This window comes from Camelus ferus, chromosome 17, assembly GCF_009834535.1.
Source record: "Camelus ferus isolate YT-003-E chromosome 17, BCGSAC_Cfer_1.0, whole genome shotgun sequence".
Lineage (NCBI taxonomy): Eukaryota > Metazoa > Chordata > Mammalia > Artiodactyla > Camelidae > Camelus > Camelus ferus.
The window spans coordinates 42,144,905-42,163,223 of NC_045712.1; the positions used below are offsets into that span (position 1 = coordinate 42,144,905).

At 56.4% G+C, this 18,319-nt stretch overlaps 2 protein-coding genes across 15 annotated transcripts in view; one reads left to right on the forward strand and one right to left on the reverse strand.

Moving 5' to 3' along the window:
- SCN5A (sodium voltage-gated channel alpha subunit 5) overlaps nt 1–11,216 on the forward strand; it is a 100,581-nt gene extending 89,365 nt beyond the window's left edge. The window contains 7 exon segments of the mRNA XM_032459195.1: nt 1,561–1,842; nt 3,907–3,960; nt 4,487–4,624; nt 5,175–5,279; nt 6,345–6,615; nt 9,975–11,155; nt 11,157–11,216. Coding sequence (XP_032315086.1) covers nt 1,561–1,842; nt 3,907–3,960; nt 4,487–4,624; nt 5,175–5,279; nt 6,345–6,615; nt 9,975–11,155; nt 11,157–11,216 — 2,091 coding nt within the window.
- EXOG (exo/endonuclease G) overlaps nt 7,525–18,319 on the reverse strand; it is a 51,718-nt gene continuing 40,923 nt past the window's right edge. For 5 of the 14 annotated variants that reach the window (XR_004312359.1, XR_004312357.1, XR_004312356.1 and 2 more), the window contains 2 exons: nt 15,734–15,822; nt 15,203–15,244 (listed from right to left, as the gene is read on the reverse strand). The gene's annotated coding sequence lies outside the window, so the exon portion shown is untranslated. Of the gene's footprint in view, nt 8,369–9,178; nt 12,076–12,130; nt 12,357–13,089; nt 13,294–13,590; nt 13,627–14,118; nt 14,325–15,047; nt 15,245–15,733; nt 15,823–18,319 lie in introns of those variants that run through there. The other 9 variants (XR_004312360.1, XR_004312358.1, XR_004312366.1 and 6 more) reach the window with 8 other exon arrangements.

Sequence of the window (18,319 nt, forward strand, 5' to 3'; positions counted from 1 at the left end):
CTCCTGGCCGACCCAGGCTGCTTCCCTCTCTCTGATGGACAATAGGACTGTGAATAAGGATGAAGGAAGGAGCCAGCTGTAGTCTCACCATCGGATAGCAGTTTGCATTTGCTTAGTGAATGCTTTGGCACTATTTTCTTTTTTTTTTTTTTTTTTAATAGGGGTACTGGGGATTGAACCCAAGACCTCATGCATGCTAAGCATGTGCTCTCCCACTGAGCTACACCCTCCCCCAGTACTGTTTTCTAAGTGCAGAGGCCTATGCGTTTTTTCAAGTCATCAAATTTTACCAAAGAATGTGCACATACGAGGCAAATTTAAAAGCCCACCAAGAAAAAAGTATTACCCGTCATATATAGCAAAACAGACCTATTTGTATGTTTGCATATGTTTTTTGTTTTTGTTGTTGTTTTTACAAAACATGCACAGTTGTGTTGTGACTTCAGCAGACACATCTGAGTGTCTCTCACCGACTTGGCAGGCACCATCATGCAGCCCCCATTGGGCTGATGGTTTAGAACTTTGCCCACACTCCCGATCCGTGGAGGAACAAACTGCTTATTTCAGGTGGAAAGCCATTCATAAGTGAATAATTTGACCTAAGTTAAATGTCTCTTTGGGAGCATGTACATTTGGTTCTGGGACATAGGGGAGACTCTAGCTGCCAGGAATGCCTCTGTGGTGGCCACTGGCCACAGAGCCAGCCAAGGGCTGACTTGAGAGTTGGCTTCCCACCCTGTTCCTGGGTTCATCATGCTTGCTGGGGCGCCAGGGACCCCCTCTCGTTTGCATGTGTCAGCATTACCCATTCTGGCACCAAACCCACCACACAGCCCCACACCGGTGCACTTCAGTCTGTGTGGCAAACATGCTCCTGGCTCACGGACACCTGGGGACTAGGTCCCTCACTGAGTGGAATCCCATTTCTTTTTGCCAAGGATGCCTCTCCTGGGTGCTGTGAGTTTAGATGAAGAGCGTGGGGCCGTGGCTCACAGGGTCAGAGAGCCGCTCCCCAGGGAGGGCAGAGCACGGGAGCCCCCACATCACCCGCCCTGCCAGCCCTGCTCCCGCTGTGGGAGAGCTGTCGGAGGACCCTCCATATGGGCCGCTCGGAGGGCCCCTGGGCGCACTTTACCAGAGAGCATCCATCCATCCCAGTAGCTGCAACCCTAAAATAAACCAGAAACTTAGCTCAGAATGTGTCTCCAGAGGCCCTTTCCCAGCAGACTTCTGGTGTCCTCAACTGGCAGAGACCTGATTGAAAATTAAGTTTGAAGGTCATGGACTCTGGGCAGAGCCAAGAAGGGAAAGGCAGATGTTCTGAGCTTTGTCAGACTTCAGGGGGCAAAACTAAAGGCGTGTGTGTTTCCTCACTCCCCTCCCTGCCCACCAGACCTTCTGGCCATGGGTTGCCCTTCCTTGGGGACAGGAAGTGTCATTTCCCCCCTTCACAGGGACCCACAGCCAAGGGGTTCAGTAGGTGGAGTGGGGGGTGGTTCTTGAAAAGTGCGTGTGCTCTGGGCACCCCCAGGAACTGAGCCTCTTCTCTGCCCACTTGAGGTTGTGGTCAATGCCCTGGTGGGCGCCATCCCATCCATCATGAACGTCCTCCTCGTCTGCCTCATCTTCTGGCTCATCTTCAGCATCATGGGCGTGAACCTCTTCGCGGGGAAGTTTGGGAGGTGCATCAACCAGACTGAGGGAGACCTGCCCTTGAACTACACCATCGTGAACAACAAGAGCGACTGTGAGTCTTTCAACATGACTGGCGAGTTGTACTGGACCAAGGTGAAGGTCAACTTTGACAACGTGGGGGCCGGGTACCTGGCCCTTCTGCAGGTGGTAAGTCCTGGAGAGGGGGGCGTCCTTCCTCCCACTGGCTGCCCAGCAGCAGGCTCCTTCACCGTGGTGTGGGCAGGAGGGGACAGCGGGGTCACTCTGGATCCTCCCAATAGGGTCACGTTGCCCAAAGGAGGCCTAGGATTTTCCAGAGACTTCTTGGATGCTTGGGAGGGCCCCAGATTTTCCACTCTAGGGCAGATGCTACATTCTCCAGGATGTGTGATGGGGGGGCTTCAGTGCTGCGGCAGAGCCAGCTCCCCAGCCAGCAGTCAGGTGGCCTTCCTCGCACTGTTAGTTTGGCAAAGCGATGCAGAGGTTCCAAATGAACGACCGTAGACACCAAGGGACTAATTGTTCATAGTAGCAAAATTGTGACTCTGGCTGCCCCTGTTATAAAAGGTAGTGATGCCTCCTGTGTTGTTTAAGAGAATATATTTACTTCCATCTCCAAGGTGCAAAATGTGTGCTGTTTAAACAGACACGGCCCTGCCCAGTCGTCCCAAAGGGCGATTGATCTGTGAGGACAGTGGCTTCAGTGATTATAACGCACACCATGAAATTAACCTACAAATTGCCTTGACAAGAGAAACGCTGACAGAACCGTAGTGCATAAAGCTGCAGCCTGAAGCCTCGACACCTGTCTCTAGGCCCCAGAGCAGAGGAAACTTAACTTGGACTCTCACCCGAAAACTTAATGCACCTCCACTCATCTCTTAAATCCCAGGAGTAGCTTCCTCCTCGTGGATAACAAGATTAGGGCTAGTCCTCCCCTCCCTGTGCCTCCCCCTCTGAATGCCAGAATTTGGAAGGAAAGGCCCCTTTTGTAGACTGAGAACTGATGGTCGTTCCAGACAGAACAGCACCGTAGCTGGAAAGAACTTGGCCCCGGGCATCTCATAACCTTGGGTGGCCCCAAACAGGTTGCAGAGCATTCCCAGGCCTCTGTCCAGGTGAGGGCCGCCCAGCACAGGGAGCAGAAGCAGCTTGCCTTCTCTGGGGCCACCTTGGTGTCCCCATCTGCCCCGCCTGTCTCATAAAAATTCAGACATGGAAGGTCTGTGCAGACCAGCTTGTCCCCTGAAAGGAGGCTCAGGACAGGATCGGATTTGGCCGAGGACGCAAGTGAGACCCACTAGGCAGCCTGTCTCAGGCTCTGAGTGAGGCAGTCCACGCAGCCAGCGCCAAGGCTTGCTCCGTTCAGCCCCCTTTTTACGGCCTTGTGGGCTGTGTTTGGGCTTGCAAAAGCTGGTTGCTACATTTTCCGATGTTTTGCAAGCCATTCTTAAAAATTAGATTTTATAAGCTTATAATTAACTGGATGATATTGAAACAAAATCAAAACTCACCATCACTGTTTATTATCATCTACACTCTTGAGGTTACTCACATCTGGTGAGTCCGTACAGCGGAAATACTACGTCGTGCTCCTGTGCACCTCTCCCCGACTGTGTGTGCAGTGCCGGCGCGATGACCACTTGAGACTGACCGTGGTGGGAGGCTTTTCATGGAGAAAGTGGCAAACACAGCATCTGGTGCTTTTCCATCTTCTGGGAAGCCATTTGTTAGTCGGTCACTTACCAAGACACAGCTGGCAAAGGGGCCCCCTTGGGATTCTTGAGGGACTTCCTTTGAAAGGCCATAGAACAGAAGCCACAAGGCTCATGACAGAGGGGACCAGGTCAGCACCAGGGTCCACCTTAAACCAGAACAGGGCACCCAGGCCCCACCTCTCTGTCCCTGACACCCGCAGTAGGACCCTGTGTGGTTTTAGAATCTGAAATCAATGTGGATCTGAAGGGCAGTCTCTTGGCCAACATCCGGAAGCTTGTTCCCCCGACTGTGTGGCCTTCTTGGGGTGCTGCTTGGCTGGCTTCCCCCCCTCCCCAGCCCGGAACAAGAAGGTCTTTCCCTGACCACCCGGACTTTTGGACGCTGCTGATGGGTGGGGCGGGCTGCTTGCTTCCTGTAGGAGGCTGTTTCCTGGCCTCGTCTGTCCAGACAGGAGCCCCAGGTAGCTGAATAGATGCAGAATTAAATGATTTTCTTATTGTCTCTTCCTCCCAGGCAACATTTAAAGGCTGGATGGACATTATGTATGCGGCAGTGGACTCCAGGGGGGTAGGTTGCCACACTGGCCTCTCTCCCTGAGTCAGGCACCTGAGGCTCCCAGCTGCTTGACCACCGGGGATCAGGGTCCACATCCCGTAAGGGTGAGGTCTTTTGTGTGAACCCAGAGTTGAGCCTCTCTGGAATGTCCAGGGCTGGCCCAAGGAGTCCCCAAATTCTCAAACATCTTTCAAATTAAATTCACTGTAATCTAGTTGTATCAAAGTCTTACCCCAGGAGGATGAGGTGGAAGTAACAGAGACACAAGTCAAGTTTCTCCTTTGTGCCCCTGCCAGTCACACTGATGGTTCATTGACGGCTGAAAGATGCCCCCATATGCTCGAGCCTCCCAGTGGCCCGGGCAGAAGCCATTCAGTGACACTGTGCCAGCCCTGAGCTCAGCATGCCTGCTCCCCTCACTGTTACATACAGGCAGACACAAGCCCCTGGCACACCCTGTCTCCCAGAGCCGGCACACCCACCGGCGCGCCCCGGCCCTGCCCGGCTGACCCCCTGCCTGCTCCCCCACCCCCCACAGTATGAAGAGCAGCCCCAGTGGGAATACAACCTCTACATGTACATCTACTTCGTCATCTTCATCATCTTCGGGTCTTTCTTCACCCTGAACCTTTTCATCGGTGTCATCATCGACAACTTCAACCAACAGAAGAAAAAGATACGTAGAGCCCAGGCTCCCCGGGGCGCTTGCTGCCACTGAGATAGGGTGGGAGAGGGGTGTGTCCATGATGTGACACACTTAGGCCTGGAAGCGTGTGACCAGGGGCCCCGCGCTGACCCTAGCCTACCTGCGAGATGAGGCCCTGAGGGACGCTGGGGGCAGGGTTGGGACTGTCCCCCTGGTCCTCGATCAGGGACAGCGAGGTGCACAGAGGCCAGGTCTTCCTGGAGTTCCCTCGGCGGGGCCGTGATTGGGTGGCAGGCAAACCAAGCATGGGCGCAGAGAACCTCCAGGGTGGCTGAGTGGGGCAGGGGAGAGGACCAGGGTGGGGACTGGACTTGCAGGTCACAGTGTCAGAGGTCAAGGTGAATGGGGACAGGGACCCTGTAGAAGCAGGTCTGGAGGGGAATCTCTGGTGCAGGATGGGGGCAGAGTTCTCCCCAGGAGGAGGGCAACCCTGACACCCTCATCCAGGAGGCAAGATCCCTGTGTTCCCCATGCCGGGGCTCTGAGAACCCCACAATGAGTGTGGTGCCTCTCTCTGCACTTAGGGGGTCAGGACATCTTCATGACAGAAGAGCAGAAGAAGTACTACAATGCCATGAAGAAGCTGGGCTCCAAGAAGCCTCAGAAGCCCATCCCGCGGCCCCTGGTGAGTCAGGCTTTATCTGGGGGGAGTGGGGAGGACCTGCTGGTGGTGGGGAGCCTGGGGGGCCCCCACTCCACAGAACCAGCTCTCAGGGCCTCTCCACTGTCTCCTGTCAGGGAAGGAGGGACCTCTGACCATGCACAGGGGTCTTAGTCTCATGGAGATAGCGGGGAAGGCATGAGACAGGCCCTGGCAGCCAGGGACGTCCCCTCCTCCCCTGCCAGGGGCAGGCTCTCCCCAGGGAGGGCAAGGCAGCTCTGCAGCCCCCAGCCCCTCGCGTAACCGCATCCTTACAACCCCCTGAGCAGTCAAGTCCCCTGGTGGGCGGGGCCCAGAGGGGTGCTGGCTTCTCTAGGCTGCCTCCCTTGGCCTGATCAAGCCAATACACACACGTACGTGCAAGTACACCCGAAAAAGTGTGTGGCCCGTGTATGCTGGAGCAGGAAGGGGGCAGCACTTAGGTTAATTGGGGGATGGCCCCTAAATCCCTGGCTAGTGAGGAGCATCCCCAGGTTTTCATCCACTCTTTGATTTCATCTAATTCTTTCCTGTTCTCCATACTCTGTTCTAGGTTAGTTGTGTGTGTGTTTTCACTTATAATAGTCTGTCTTCCCTAGAATGATCTGGACTAGCTTACAATTAAAGACATATAAATATAGTCAGTAGAATAAGTAAAATAAATTCCATTTAAAGAGTGGAGAAAATTTAACCCAAGGGCTGAGACAGTGGCTAGGACTGAACATTAAATCTGACCTTGACACTTGAGACAGCGGGAGCAAAGCAGCTTGATGAACGCTGTGCTCAGGAGACTCGGGGTCCATCAGAGACGGTCTCCGGGGAGAGGGAGCCCTAGAGCTGGGCCTTGAAGACCAGGGAGCTTTCAGTGAAACGGCCAGGCTGTTCAGCCTCCTGACTTCTTCCTCTCACTGTGACAGTCTGAGGGTGTTGGACCCCACAAAGGGTGGAGTGAGGGGGTGGGGGGGTGGGCCTGGGCCAAGAGGCAGCAACAGGGGGCCTGCTGGCCTGTCTGAGGTCCCTGCTGACCCCCTCCTTCGCCGCTCCTTTCAGAACAAGTACCAAGGTTTCATATTCGACATTGTGACCAAGCAGGCCTTTGACGTCACCATCATGTTTCTCATCTGCTTGAACATGGTGACCATGATGGTGGAGACGGATGACCAGAGCCCTGAGAAGGTCAACATCTTGGCCAAGATCAACCTGCTGTTTGTAGCCATCTTCACAGGCGAGTGTATCTTCAAGATGGCTGCCCTTCGCCACTATTACTTCACCAACAGCTGGAACATCTTCGACTTCGTAGTTGTCATCCTCTCCATCGTGGGTGAGTACGCAAGAGGCCGAGCCTCTCCCTGTCCTCCAGCCTGGACCTCATGCCAAGTGCACCCGGCTCCTGCATCCTTTTCTCTCCACACTCCTTGCCTCTCCCCCATCTCCCTCTCTCTCTCTCTCTCTCTCTCACACACACACACACACACACACACACTCAGTCTTGTATGTCTGGGAGGACCCACTCAGGCCAAGGGGCCAACCTGGCAGAGTTCCCAGCACCCACTGCTGGCTCCACCCTCCATGGGACCCTAGAACACAGCTCTCTGTTTGGAGAGCTTCAAGGATGAGTCTGGGAAAGGGAGCAGGGGCCGTGGAGGCCCCCCTGCCCTCCCCAAGGGAAAGCCTGCACCCTAGGTTGAAGGAGGGAGGCAGGTGGCTCTCTAAGGTTGACGTTATCCCTGGAGATGGAAAATTCTGGAGTCTAGCCACCCAGGTGTGTGCCAGGCTCCTTCGGACATCACCTGCCTCATGTAATTTGCCTTATAAAGTCAGCACCAAGACAGGGAAATCGTACAGCTAGGAGCAGAGAGACAGGGTTCCCGCACAGCCCGCTGAGGCTGCTGCAACGGAAACACCAGACCAGCTAACTTACCGACAGCAGAAATCTACCTCTCGCAGTGCTGGATGCTGGAAGTCCAAGACCAAGGCACCGTCATGGCCACGTTTTCTGGTGAGGGTCCTTCTCCTGGTCTGTAACTCCCTTTTTGCTGTGTCCACACGAAGTGGAAGGTGCTCGGGGGCTCCATCCCATTCATCAGTGCAGGGCTCCACCCGCATGACTCACGTGCCTCCCAAAGGTCCCACCTGCCACCACCACCATCTTTGACAGCTGGGATGCAACTCTGGGGGGAGACACATTCAGACCATAGCACACACCCACGTCTGACCTCAGAGCCCAGAGTTCTTGAAATAACGGTTTCATTGAGCTATAATTCACATATCCTAGAATCCACGCTTTCAGGTATACAATGTGCCACCATCACCACTCTCTAAGTTGAGAGTAGTTTCCTCACCCCAAAATGAAACTCTACCCAATTAGTGGTCACTCCCCGTTTTCCCTCTCCCCAGCCTGGCCACCACTAATCTAAAATGTTGAGGGACTGATGAGCTGTTTTCCAAAGTGGCTGCACCATTAGACATTCCTGTCATCAACATATGAGGGTTAGTTACTCGACATCCTCACCAACACGTGTTGCTGTCTGTATTTTTCAATCATGGCCACGCTGGTGGGTATGAAGCGGTATCTCCCTGAGGTGTTGGTCTGCATTTCCCTGAACATCCTTTCATGTGCTTAGTGGTCATTTTCCTTGGTATGTCTTGGTATACAACAAGAGAAATGTCTATTCAAGTCCTTTGCTCAGCTGTTTAGCTGACTTATGTTTTTATTGAGTGGTAAATGCTCTTCATATACCCTGGATACCAATCCTTTATCACATACATGATTTGCAAATGTTCTCTCCCACTCTGTAGGTTATCTTTTCACTTTCTTGGTGGTTGTCTCTTAAAGCACAAAGCTTTTAATTTTAAGTTCAATTTATCAATATTTTTTTCTTGGGTTCAGAGTGCAGTCTTGACCCTGCCCCCACACACCTCTGACTTTCATCTTTCCAGCACGTACAGCCCCTACCTTCAGTGCACCCACTGGGGCTGCTGCGGCCGCAGCGAGGGGCAGCAGGTTAGAATCTGGAAGAAGGGTCAGGAAGTTCTCCAGGAGGTCCCAGGTGGGGGTGGGGGTGACAGTGTGCCTGGGGGACGAGAGAGAAGCTTTAGAGAATGCAGATGTCAGAGCAGGAATGGAGCCCTTGGGGACAGTCTCAGGAACTTCAGGGGGTGCAGCCTGTACCCCACGAACACCTATTGGTCCCAGAGCTTGGCGGGACCAGAGAGGAAAGGGTAACTAGTCGACCTGGAGCCACAGTGTCTACGTCAAACCCCAGCTTCTCACCTCACACTCCGTTTCCTCTTCTGGAAGAGGAGGATGGTATCAGCTCACCGCCTAGGGTGACTGGCAGGGCTGAAGGGGTGGGTATGAAGGGCTTAGCCCAGTGCCATACTGACAGTCAACACTATCACGTGTCAACCAGTGACACTGTTACTAGATGAGTCTGGAAAGGTCACTTGGGCCAATACAAAGCAAACTTATTATTCCACTCTTGCTCCTATAACTTACATGCCTGCTCCTTAAAACTCCAAACCCTGAGCAGTCAGTAGAGACCGAGGTGGGAACCACCTCAAAGAGGCTGAGCTGCGACGGGTGTGGCGTGTGGAGCGCGCCAACTTCCTGGCCGCTGCCTCTTGCACTTGGATGCAGCCCTGTTTGGATATTTGTATTTTCTAACTCTTTGCTAAAAACTTCACTCTGTGCATCTGTTCTCCTCTTGAGTTCTCTGAACATCTTTGCCCTCATAACTCAACTCTATCTCAGACAGATTGCCTGTCTTCTCATCACTTATTTCTTCTTCTGGGATTTTATCTTGTGCCTTGGCCTGGGAGATACTCCTCTGCTGCCTCATATTGTCTAAATTTCTATTTATATTTTTAGGTAGGTTACTTACGTTTCTCGACCTTGGAGTAGTGGCCCTCAGTGGGAGACGTCCTGTGCATCCCAGCAGTGCACTCCTCTCTCGTCACCCAAGGGCCAGGGTCCAGCCAGTCCCAGGGGAGAGTCTGGCCTGCGGTTAGCAGGTTCCTTCCACAGGATTTGGGATTGTTTTCTTACTTCTGGTATCTGCCCCCTGGTGGGTGAGGCTGGACTAGAGGCTGGTGCAGGCTTCCTGGCAGGAGTCCTTGGTGCCTGCCCACTGCTGGGTGAAGCCAAGGGGGCACTGGTGGTTCAGTAGTAGAATTCTCGCCTCCCACTGCTGGGTGAAGCTTGGTCCTCTGCTGAGTGGGTGCCTAGCAGTGTGTGTAGAGGCAGCTATGGAAGCCGGCTGATGGGTGGGACTGCCTTCCCACAAGTACGTTGTTTGGCCTGAAGCTTCCCAGCCCTTAAGCCTCTAGGATGTCAGGTGGGTAAGGCCATCAAGATACTGAGAAGTCCCCTAAGGCCTCAGAACCCATGATCTGGAAAACGGGCCCAGCATGGCTCTATTGTGCAGGTGTTCTCAGGAGACTGAGGAATGGAGGGCTGATAAAGCACTTTGCAAGGAACTGGGTACCGTGGGCCCCCCTTTTCTGGATGGAGATTCGGAGAGATGGGTGGAGGCAGGGCCCTTGCAGGCCCCGGGTGGTGCCGCAGGCCTTTGGGAAAGGCCTCCACTCCCTGGCTCCCTGCTGTGCAGAGACCCCCCCCCACCCCCCACCCCATGGCGAGGCCAGGCCAGCAGTCACAGGCTCTGCTGTTTCCCACAGGCACTGTGCTCTCAGACATCATCCAGAAGTACTTCTTCTCCCCAACGCTCTTCCGAGTCATCCGCCTGGCCCGAATCGGCCGCATCCTCCGGCTGATCCGCGGGGCCAAGGGCATCCGCACGCTGCTCTTCGCCCTCATGATGTCCCTGCCCGCCCTCTTCAACATCGGGCTGCTGCTCTTCCTCGTCATGTTCATCTACTCCATCTTCGGCATGGCCAACTTCGCTTACGTCAAGTGGGAGGCTGGCATCGACGACATGTTCAACTTCCAGACCTTCGCCAACAGCATGCTGTGCCTCTTCCAGATCACCACGTCGGCTGGCTGGGACGGTCTCCTCAGCCCCATCCTCAACACGGGGCCCCCCTACTGCGACCCCAACCTGCCCAACAGCAATGGCTCCCGGGGGAACTGCGGGAGCCCCGCCGTGGGCATCCTCTTCTTCACCACCTACATCATCATCTCCTTCCTCATCGTGGTCAACATGTACATCGCCATCATCCTGGAGAACTTCAGCGTGGCCACGGAGGAGAGCACGGAGCCCCTGAGCGAGGATGATTTCGACATGTTCTACGAGATCTGGGAGAAGTTCGACCCGGAGGCCACCCAGTTCATCGAGTACTCAGCCCTGTCCGATTTCGCCGACGCCCTGTCTGAGCCGCTCCGGATCGCCAAGCCCAACAAGATAAGCCTCATCAATATGGACCTGCCCATGGTGAGCGGGGACCGTATCCACTGCATGGACATCCTCTTTGCCTTCACCAAGAGGGTCCTGGGCGAGTCTGGGGAGATGGACGCCCTGAAGATCCAGATGGAGGAGAAGTTCATGGCTGCCAACCCGTCCAAGATCTCCTATGAGCCCATCACAACCACGCTCCGGCGCAAGCACGAGGAGGTGTCGGCCACCATCATCCAGCGGGCCTTCCGGAGGCACCTGCTGCAGCGCTCCTTGAAGCACGCCTCCTTCCTCTACCGCCAGCAGATGGGCAGCAGCGGCGTCTCGGAAGAGGATGCCCCAGAGCAGGAGGGCCTCATCGCCTACATGATGAATGAGAACTACTCCCAGCGCCATGGCCCACCCTCCAGCTCCTCCATCTCCTCCACGTCCTTCCCACCGTCCTACGACAGCGTCACCAGGGCCACCAGCGATAACCTCCAGGTAAGGGGGTCCGACTACAGCCGCATGCGAAGACCTCCCAGACTTCCCCCCGTCCCCGAACAGGGACCGTGAGTCTGTCGTGTGAGCCGCGCCCGGCGGGCCAGCGCACAGCATCGTGGCAAACCTGAATGCAGCCCCAGACCAGCAGCCGCTGGGCTGTCCTGGCTTTGGGCTTTGGGAGTGAGAGGTGAGCCTCGGCCCTGCAGAGTCCTGAGGCATCGCGTGGAGGGCGGGCAGCAGCTGGCCGAGCAGGCCGCTCGGGGAGGCCCATCGGAGAGGCTCCATGTGTAAGTACCGGTCCCGGGGGGCCTGGTCTGGTCAGGCGGCGTCCGGGGTCTCTGATCAGCACCTCCAACCCTGCTGCTGAGACAGAGTACAAAACAGACTGTATGTTGTGAATGGGCTTTCATAAATTTATTGTATTTGGTATTTTTTTACTTAAGCAAAGAACTTTTTTTCCCACGGATGGACAGCAGTTCACACTGCCACCTCTTAACTCTGAACAAGTGTGTCTGAAGCTGCTGGAACTCAGTTCTCAAAGCAAGAGTGAGATCCAGTGTGGCCCCACTGGCCTTCACTGCCCAGGGGCAGAAAGGGTTCCCCCGCCGCTTGGACGGAGGTGCCACGAGGGCTGAACCCCTTCCCTCACATGACGTGTGCGCACACACACACGCACACTGAGGCCAGACAGGCCACGTGTGTCCCAGGCTCCCTGGGGGCAAGCACCAGGCAGCCTGAAGGCATTAGGCCTCTCTTCCTGGCCCCCAGCAGGGAGGTTCTTGTCAGCCTCCCGTTGTCCCCCAGGCCCCGTTTTCACCTTGTGTTTTTATGCAGGCCACCCTGAGATCGGCTCTACAAAAACAAGCTTCCAGAAGGAGCGGCCTGGGTCCCAGGGCTGGTCCTCGGCGCTGATGTTGCCTTTCTTCCCCAGAGAGCTCGGCTTTCTGTTAAGAGTATTAACATTAAGCTCAAGAGCATGAGGGAGGCAGCCCCACTCACCCTGGGGCCGCCGGGGCTGAGAAGCTCCGCAGCCGTCGGCGCGGCAGCCCCAGCCCACGTGGGTAAGGGAGTCCACTGTCATCACCCAGGCTTGCTCTCTCCATCTTTCTCTTTGACTCTGGGCGGGGGGATTCCTCGCTCCTCGCCAGATGCAGCGGCATGGGGATGGGGAGGGCAGCTTGGGCCCTGTGCAGGGGAAGGGGCCTCGGGACGGCCAGGCCGGTCCCTGTGTGGGGAATGGACCCTTGATGAGCCCCCCCGGCTCAGCCCAGGGTCCTGGGGGTCTAGGCTGCCCACAGGTCTGGTGAGCAGGCCTTTTCAGGGAAAAATACTTTTTCTAGTCCAGTTACCCAGCGGGCCTCTTCTGCTGCTGACAATCCTACTTAGCATATGCAAATCTTTTAATGTAGAGGACTGTCACCCTGAGAGTGACAGTGGTGGCTGGTGGAGCCTGAGCACGCAGGCGCTCGGCTGCCCAATTCCAGTCTCCAGCAAAGCCACCCCCCACTTGGTGGCCGCCTCTCGGGGCAGCCCAGGAAGCCAGAAGCTGGCTGTCCTAACCTACCTCACCAAGCCGTTGGGGGCTGGCTGCAGGGAGCTCAGGGGGCACCGCCGGTGAGTCAAGTATTACATTTCTTCTTGTCACCCGGGCTCCCCTGGGGGCAGTCCCAGCCCCCACCCACCTGCACCCCAGTGATCTCTCCTCCGTGTTCCCTTTGAGTCCAGCATGGGACAGGGTTTTAACTGTCCCAGCGACACTTTGAGTGGAAATCTTATTTTTGTAGCTCTCTCTGCTGTGCTGTGCTCTCAAGGCTTGGAGAGGTGCGTGCCCTCCCCGGCACCCTGCACCCGCTGAAGGGCAGGAATGCGGCGGGGAGGCTGGCCCGGCTGCAGGCCCAGCCGTCAGGAGGAGACTGGGGTTTGTGTGTGGGGACAGCCCGGTAGCCTGAGACTGGTACCTGGGGCTGGCCGCTGGCTGCACACGGCGTGGCCGAGGGCAGGGCTGAGCTAGAGCTGACTCCGTAGCTTTTCGCGTGGCTCTCGTTGCTTTTTTCCAGAACTGCACGATGACCAGCAGGAGGGGAGGAGAGGGAGGACACAGGAGGGCGGGCAAGCATCCAGTGTCAGCTGTCGTCTGAACTACTTGAGCACTTCTCACCAAACTTCGTGCATAAAGAAGATCCGTATTTTTAAAACAAACCAATAAATGGCTTACATGACCTGGCCTGGGCTGTTCTTTTTTTAATTGACGTATAGTTAATTTACGATGCTGTGTTAGTGTCCAGCCCGCCAGCCTCTGTAGCCACATCTCTTCAATCCCTCAAAGACCCTTCCTCCTGTCAGCCTTATCAGCCTCTGCTCCCACCACCCAGAACACTCTTCTCCGGGCCTCATCTTCATGTCACCTCCTCTGGGAGCCCTCCCTGACCACCACCACCTGTCCGCCTCTTCGTACTTACCTCTCCCCGCACCTGACACGTTCTCATTGCCGGCACCTGCAAAGCCAGCAGGTAAAGGAACATGACCTCAGTGTCAACAAATCCAGCCTTAATGTTTGTCTCCCCCTGGCCCTTTCAGCTTGGTTCAGTGGGGACCATCTTGAAACCCAGCCTGATCCTGGGGCTTTTCCACTCCATCTTGGGTAAAACAGCAGCCTTCAACTGCTCTTGTTGGAAATACAATCCTAGCCTCACCCTGAGGGTGTCCAGTCCCATGACAGTTGGAGACCAGGGGGGGTGGATGGCTACAGGGGACTCAGATGGGCATCTTCCAGCTCCCTGGAGACGCCCTGCTGCCCACCCCCCGCAGTTTCCTCCACCCAGGAGGTGCATTCTCTTGGGTGCTTCATGACCCCTTCCTTTGCCCGAGGGGACCTAGGGGTCCACCCCAGCCTCTTCCTGCCAAGCCCCTGGGCCCTCCTGGGGGCCCCGCTGTGGTGGCTCACACAGGCCCTCTGCCCACTGCCTCTGGTCCATGGACGCACTCACCCCATTCTTGCTGGCGTGCGGCCTGGCCCCAGTGGCAGGGTGTTCGACGGCCACCACCACGGCAGCTGGCCCAGGATTCCTCCTTCCGGGTCCCAGGGCTGAAGTCAGGCCCAGTCACTGGTCCACTTGAGCTTTCTCAGGCCCAGCAAGGCCCAGTCCTCTGTGTCCAAGCTCTCCAAGAAGGCACTGGAATGCCCTCAGCAGGCCTAGGTTAGAAAGTGGCACCCTTTAGACACAGGCCCTCCCTCAGGAGAACGGCACAAGGTCCTAGAAACAACTCTCCAAACAGTTCTCTCCAAGAAGCCTGCTCACTGCCTCCCTCAGCCCTCTGCTCTCTTGGACCCCTTTTCTTATCCTTGGCGTGACTATGGGGTCCCAATAAACCACTGCATATGGAAAACACATGGTTTGGCATCCTGAAACCCTTGGCACTGGACTTGGTCAAAATTGGGGCAGACAGTCCATACTAACATCCTGTGACACTTGTTCAATCGTCTCTCCCAAACAGGGCTTTTCAAAGGGCAGGCCATGTCCCAGTCTAGTGGGCCATACTAGCTTTTTAAAAGATATCAGAATTTAGAATAGCAGCGTATGCTCTGTGCTAAGGATGTGTTGTTTTGTGGAACTATTGTTTCAGATATACATAGAAACCTTGGGTGAGTGCCTGTGTGTACACTGCGCGGTGAAGGAAAATACACTTCGTACTAGAAATCCCAGCGAAGAGTGAAAACAACATGAGGACAGGGTCCAAGTCTGCCTTACTCAGCGCTGCAGCCGGGGCCTCGCTCAGCGGCCGGCACATGGCAATGGGAGGTGTGAGGGGAGGGGAGGCTGTAGCGCTCCCCGTAAGCAGTGAAGGGGTCAGGCCTACCCCCGACAAGCCCCAGGTCACTGCCACTCTGTCTGGGTCAGCACGGCGGCTTCCCTACCTTTCTGGAAGCCGAGGCCTGGGGTCTGGGCCCCTTGTGTGGGGCCTTCCCTGGCTGCGTGAGGGGGCCTGGGAGGTGGCAGGCTCATCTGGAGGGGGCACGTGTGGGCCTTGAGGTCACTACGATGCCGCAGCTGTCACCGCACCACTCCGGGGTGAGGCTGGGGTCCAGGCTCCAGGAGGGTCAGATGCCAGCTCCTGTGTCAGAGGGAAGGCATGTGGCCCCGGAGGGATCTCAACCCTTGGCAGGGAGAGATGCTCCCAAACAGACGTCAGCTCTCACCCTGGGCCACAGCCCTGGCAGCTCGCGGCCCTGTGCCAGCGCCCTTCCGCCTCAGCCCTAATGACCACGAGACTCTGCCCAGGAGCTGGGAGGGGCAGACAGCTCAGGCCTCGCTCCTACAGGCGGAGACAGAGCAGGCATGACCAGGAGCTAGGAGACGCCAAAGGCCTCTGCCGATGGGCTGGGGAAGCCGCAGGACTGGTGTCTTCTGCCTGCACCCCTTCCAGGGTCGGAGCCCACTGACCCGTGTGCTGCCCACAGGTCTGACAACTGGGGAAGGCCAGGCCGGGCCGGCCTGCTCACACCACGCTCTCCAGCCTCCACCCTGGTGCCTGGCACAGGTACGAGCCCGGAAATGTTAGCACAAGAGACACCCCATCAACCCCGCTGTCTGCTGGGCTCACCTGGTCCCCTTCTTGCATTTGCATCCTTCCTGTCCTCTGAGGCCCAGTCCCTTTCTCACCAGCAATCCCATCTTCCACGCTTTGTTGTCCTGGAAGGAAGTCAGACACAGGGCTATGTGATATCCTCCCCTGCATGGAGAGGCACATGCAGATTCACACACGTTCATAGTCAAGGCACAGCAACCAGGGTCCGTGTCAGGGAGGGTGCACAGCGTGACCACAGGGAGACACCTGAAATCCCAGGAATGAATGAATCTCAGGCTTCCTGTCCCAACCCCCCAAGTCCCCAGGGACAGAGGCAGACAGGCCAGGAGTGGGGGCCAAGAGACTTCATTCAGAAATGATACCCAAAGGTTGGCAGCTGCCAAGCTCTATCCGGGGGGAATCCAGAGAGACCCCAGCAGCCCCACTCTCCTGCGGGTGTCCCAAATCAGCCTGAATGGCAGGGGCCAGGGCCGGGCCAGCCCAAGCCCAGCACATATAATGACCACCCTGACAGGCACTTCCTCCCACGCCAGCTCACGGGGCTGGCATTCAGGGGCAGCTGCCAGGCACCTGCTGCCGGACAGAAAAGCCCCATCACCCTAGCCTTTGTGGAGAGACAGGCCGGCTCGAATTCCAGAAAGGCGTGCAAGTCAAAGCAGAGCTGCCCTCCCGGATGTGGGCTGACCGGCCGGCGGTATGTCCTGTCCTCCCGCCCCACTCCATGCTGGCCTTGGGGTGCAGAGCCTCGGGAGCGGGGGCCGGCATTAGGTGCAACTGACCAAGGAGCTGAGCTGGCCGCCAGTACTGCTCTTGGAGCCGTGTCTCCTGGGGACCATCTGTCTGTCACTCACCCTCTCAGGCTGCACCCCCTCTTCCTGGACGGCCGGGGACCAGCCTGCTTCTGCGTGCAAGGCTGTGGGAGGCATCGCAAGGGTGGTGGAGGACAGAGAGGGCTTGACCAAGCAGCGAGGCCGGCTCAACAGAGATAATTGGGCCTCCGGTATCCTGTATCAATCCATCACATTTATAGTCTCTCCAGACAGGAGACGAGGAGGAAATGACAAAAGCCAATAAAGCCAATAAATAAAGGGTAATGGAATAACCAGTATGTCAGCCCATCCCCTGAGCCCCAGAGGCAGAGCAGAGCTGAGCCCCTCCCTCCTGTCTCTGTCTTGACTTCAGCCACAGGACCCAGGGGACAGGTAAAATGGGTCAACAGCCCCCATGGGGTTGCCCGGCTGGAGTTCCAGCTGCTCTGGCCAAAAACCTTAACATCATCCCTGCCTCCTCTCTCTCCCACACACCCCGCATCCAATCCAGCAGGAAATCCTGTTGGCTCTGCCTTCAAAACATATCCCAAGTCCAACTACTTCTCAGCAGCTCCACAGCTGCCATGCTGGTCTGAGCCACCATTGCCTCTTGCCTGGATTCTCACAGAGGCCCCCCAGCTGGCCCTTGCCCCAGACCATTCTTGACACAGCGGCCAGTGGGGTCTCAGGCAGCAAGCTGGCTCATTCCTTGGCTCCATACAGAGCCCCCAGTGGCCCCCGGCGCACTCACAGAGCAGCCTGAGAGCCTGAGCCCTCTGCAGCCCCTCTGATGCACCCGCTCCCAGAGCCAGTCTGCACCCGTCACCAGCCCTAGAGCCACACTGGCTCCTTGCTGGTTCCTGCTCAGGCTGCACACGCTTCGCCTTAGGACTTCAGCACTGGTTGTTCCCTCTGCCTGCCACACACTTCCCCTAGAGGGCCGCAAGGCTCCCCTCTGTCCTGATACACTTTTGCAATGAGGCAACCATGACCATCATGTTTTCTACCCTCTCCAGCCCACTGTTACTATACTTAATTCAGGTTCAGTGGGGTGTAATTTATATATAACAACACTCACTCTTTTTAAGTGCAGTGTGGAGAGTTGTGACAAATGTATGAGCAGTTCAGCCACCACCGAAAGCAAGCACGCTCTTCACACTCACTGTCACCTCCTTGTTTGTGCGCAGCCCCACCAGCCACCTCAGCCCCACCTCAGTGCCGCCCTCAGCAACCCCCTTGTGGCCAGGCTCTGGCCACAGAGCACCCCCATGCCAATTTCTCTAGCTCCTGTGCCCAAGCTGAAGACCACCAGCCCCACGTGTCTGCCTCATGCCAGCCCCGCCCGCTGTGAGAGCACCCTCTCAGCCTCCTGTGGACACTGACCTCTGCAGGATGAGTAAACGCGGAGCAGCGGGGCCCCGGCCCGGCCATCAGAGCTGACGGCAGTGGTAACTCCCCAGGAGTGAGTGGCAGGATGCCCCAGGGCCAAAGGGGTCCCGTTCCTCACTCTCTCCCTCCAAATGATGTTAGCCTACACACAGGACTAGCTGGGGAAACTGAGGCACCTGTCCATTTTTCCTTTAGCAAACATGCATTGAACATCTCCCAGATTCTGGAGTTATAATGATGAGAAAAAACAAACAAGGTCCCTGCCCTCATGTAACTCAGCTATGTTGGGGAGACAGATATTAACCTCAAAATCCACAAACCAGGGCTCTTTAGAATCACAAAACTGTGGGTTGTTGGGGTGGAGCACAAAGTGCAGTAAGAGTATCCAGGGGACGGGACCAGA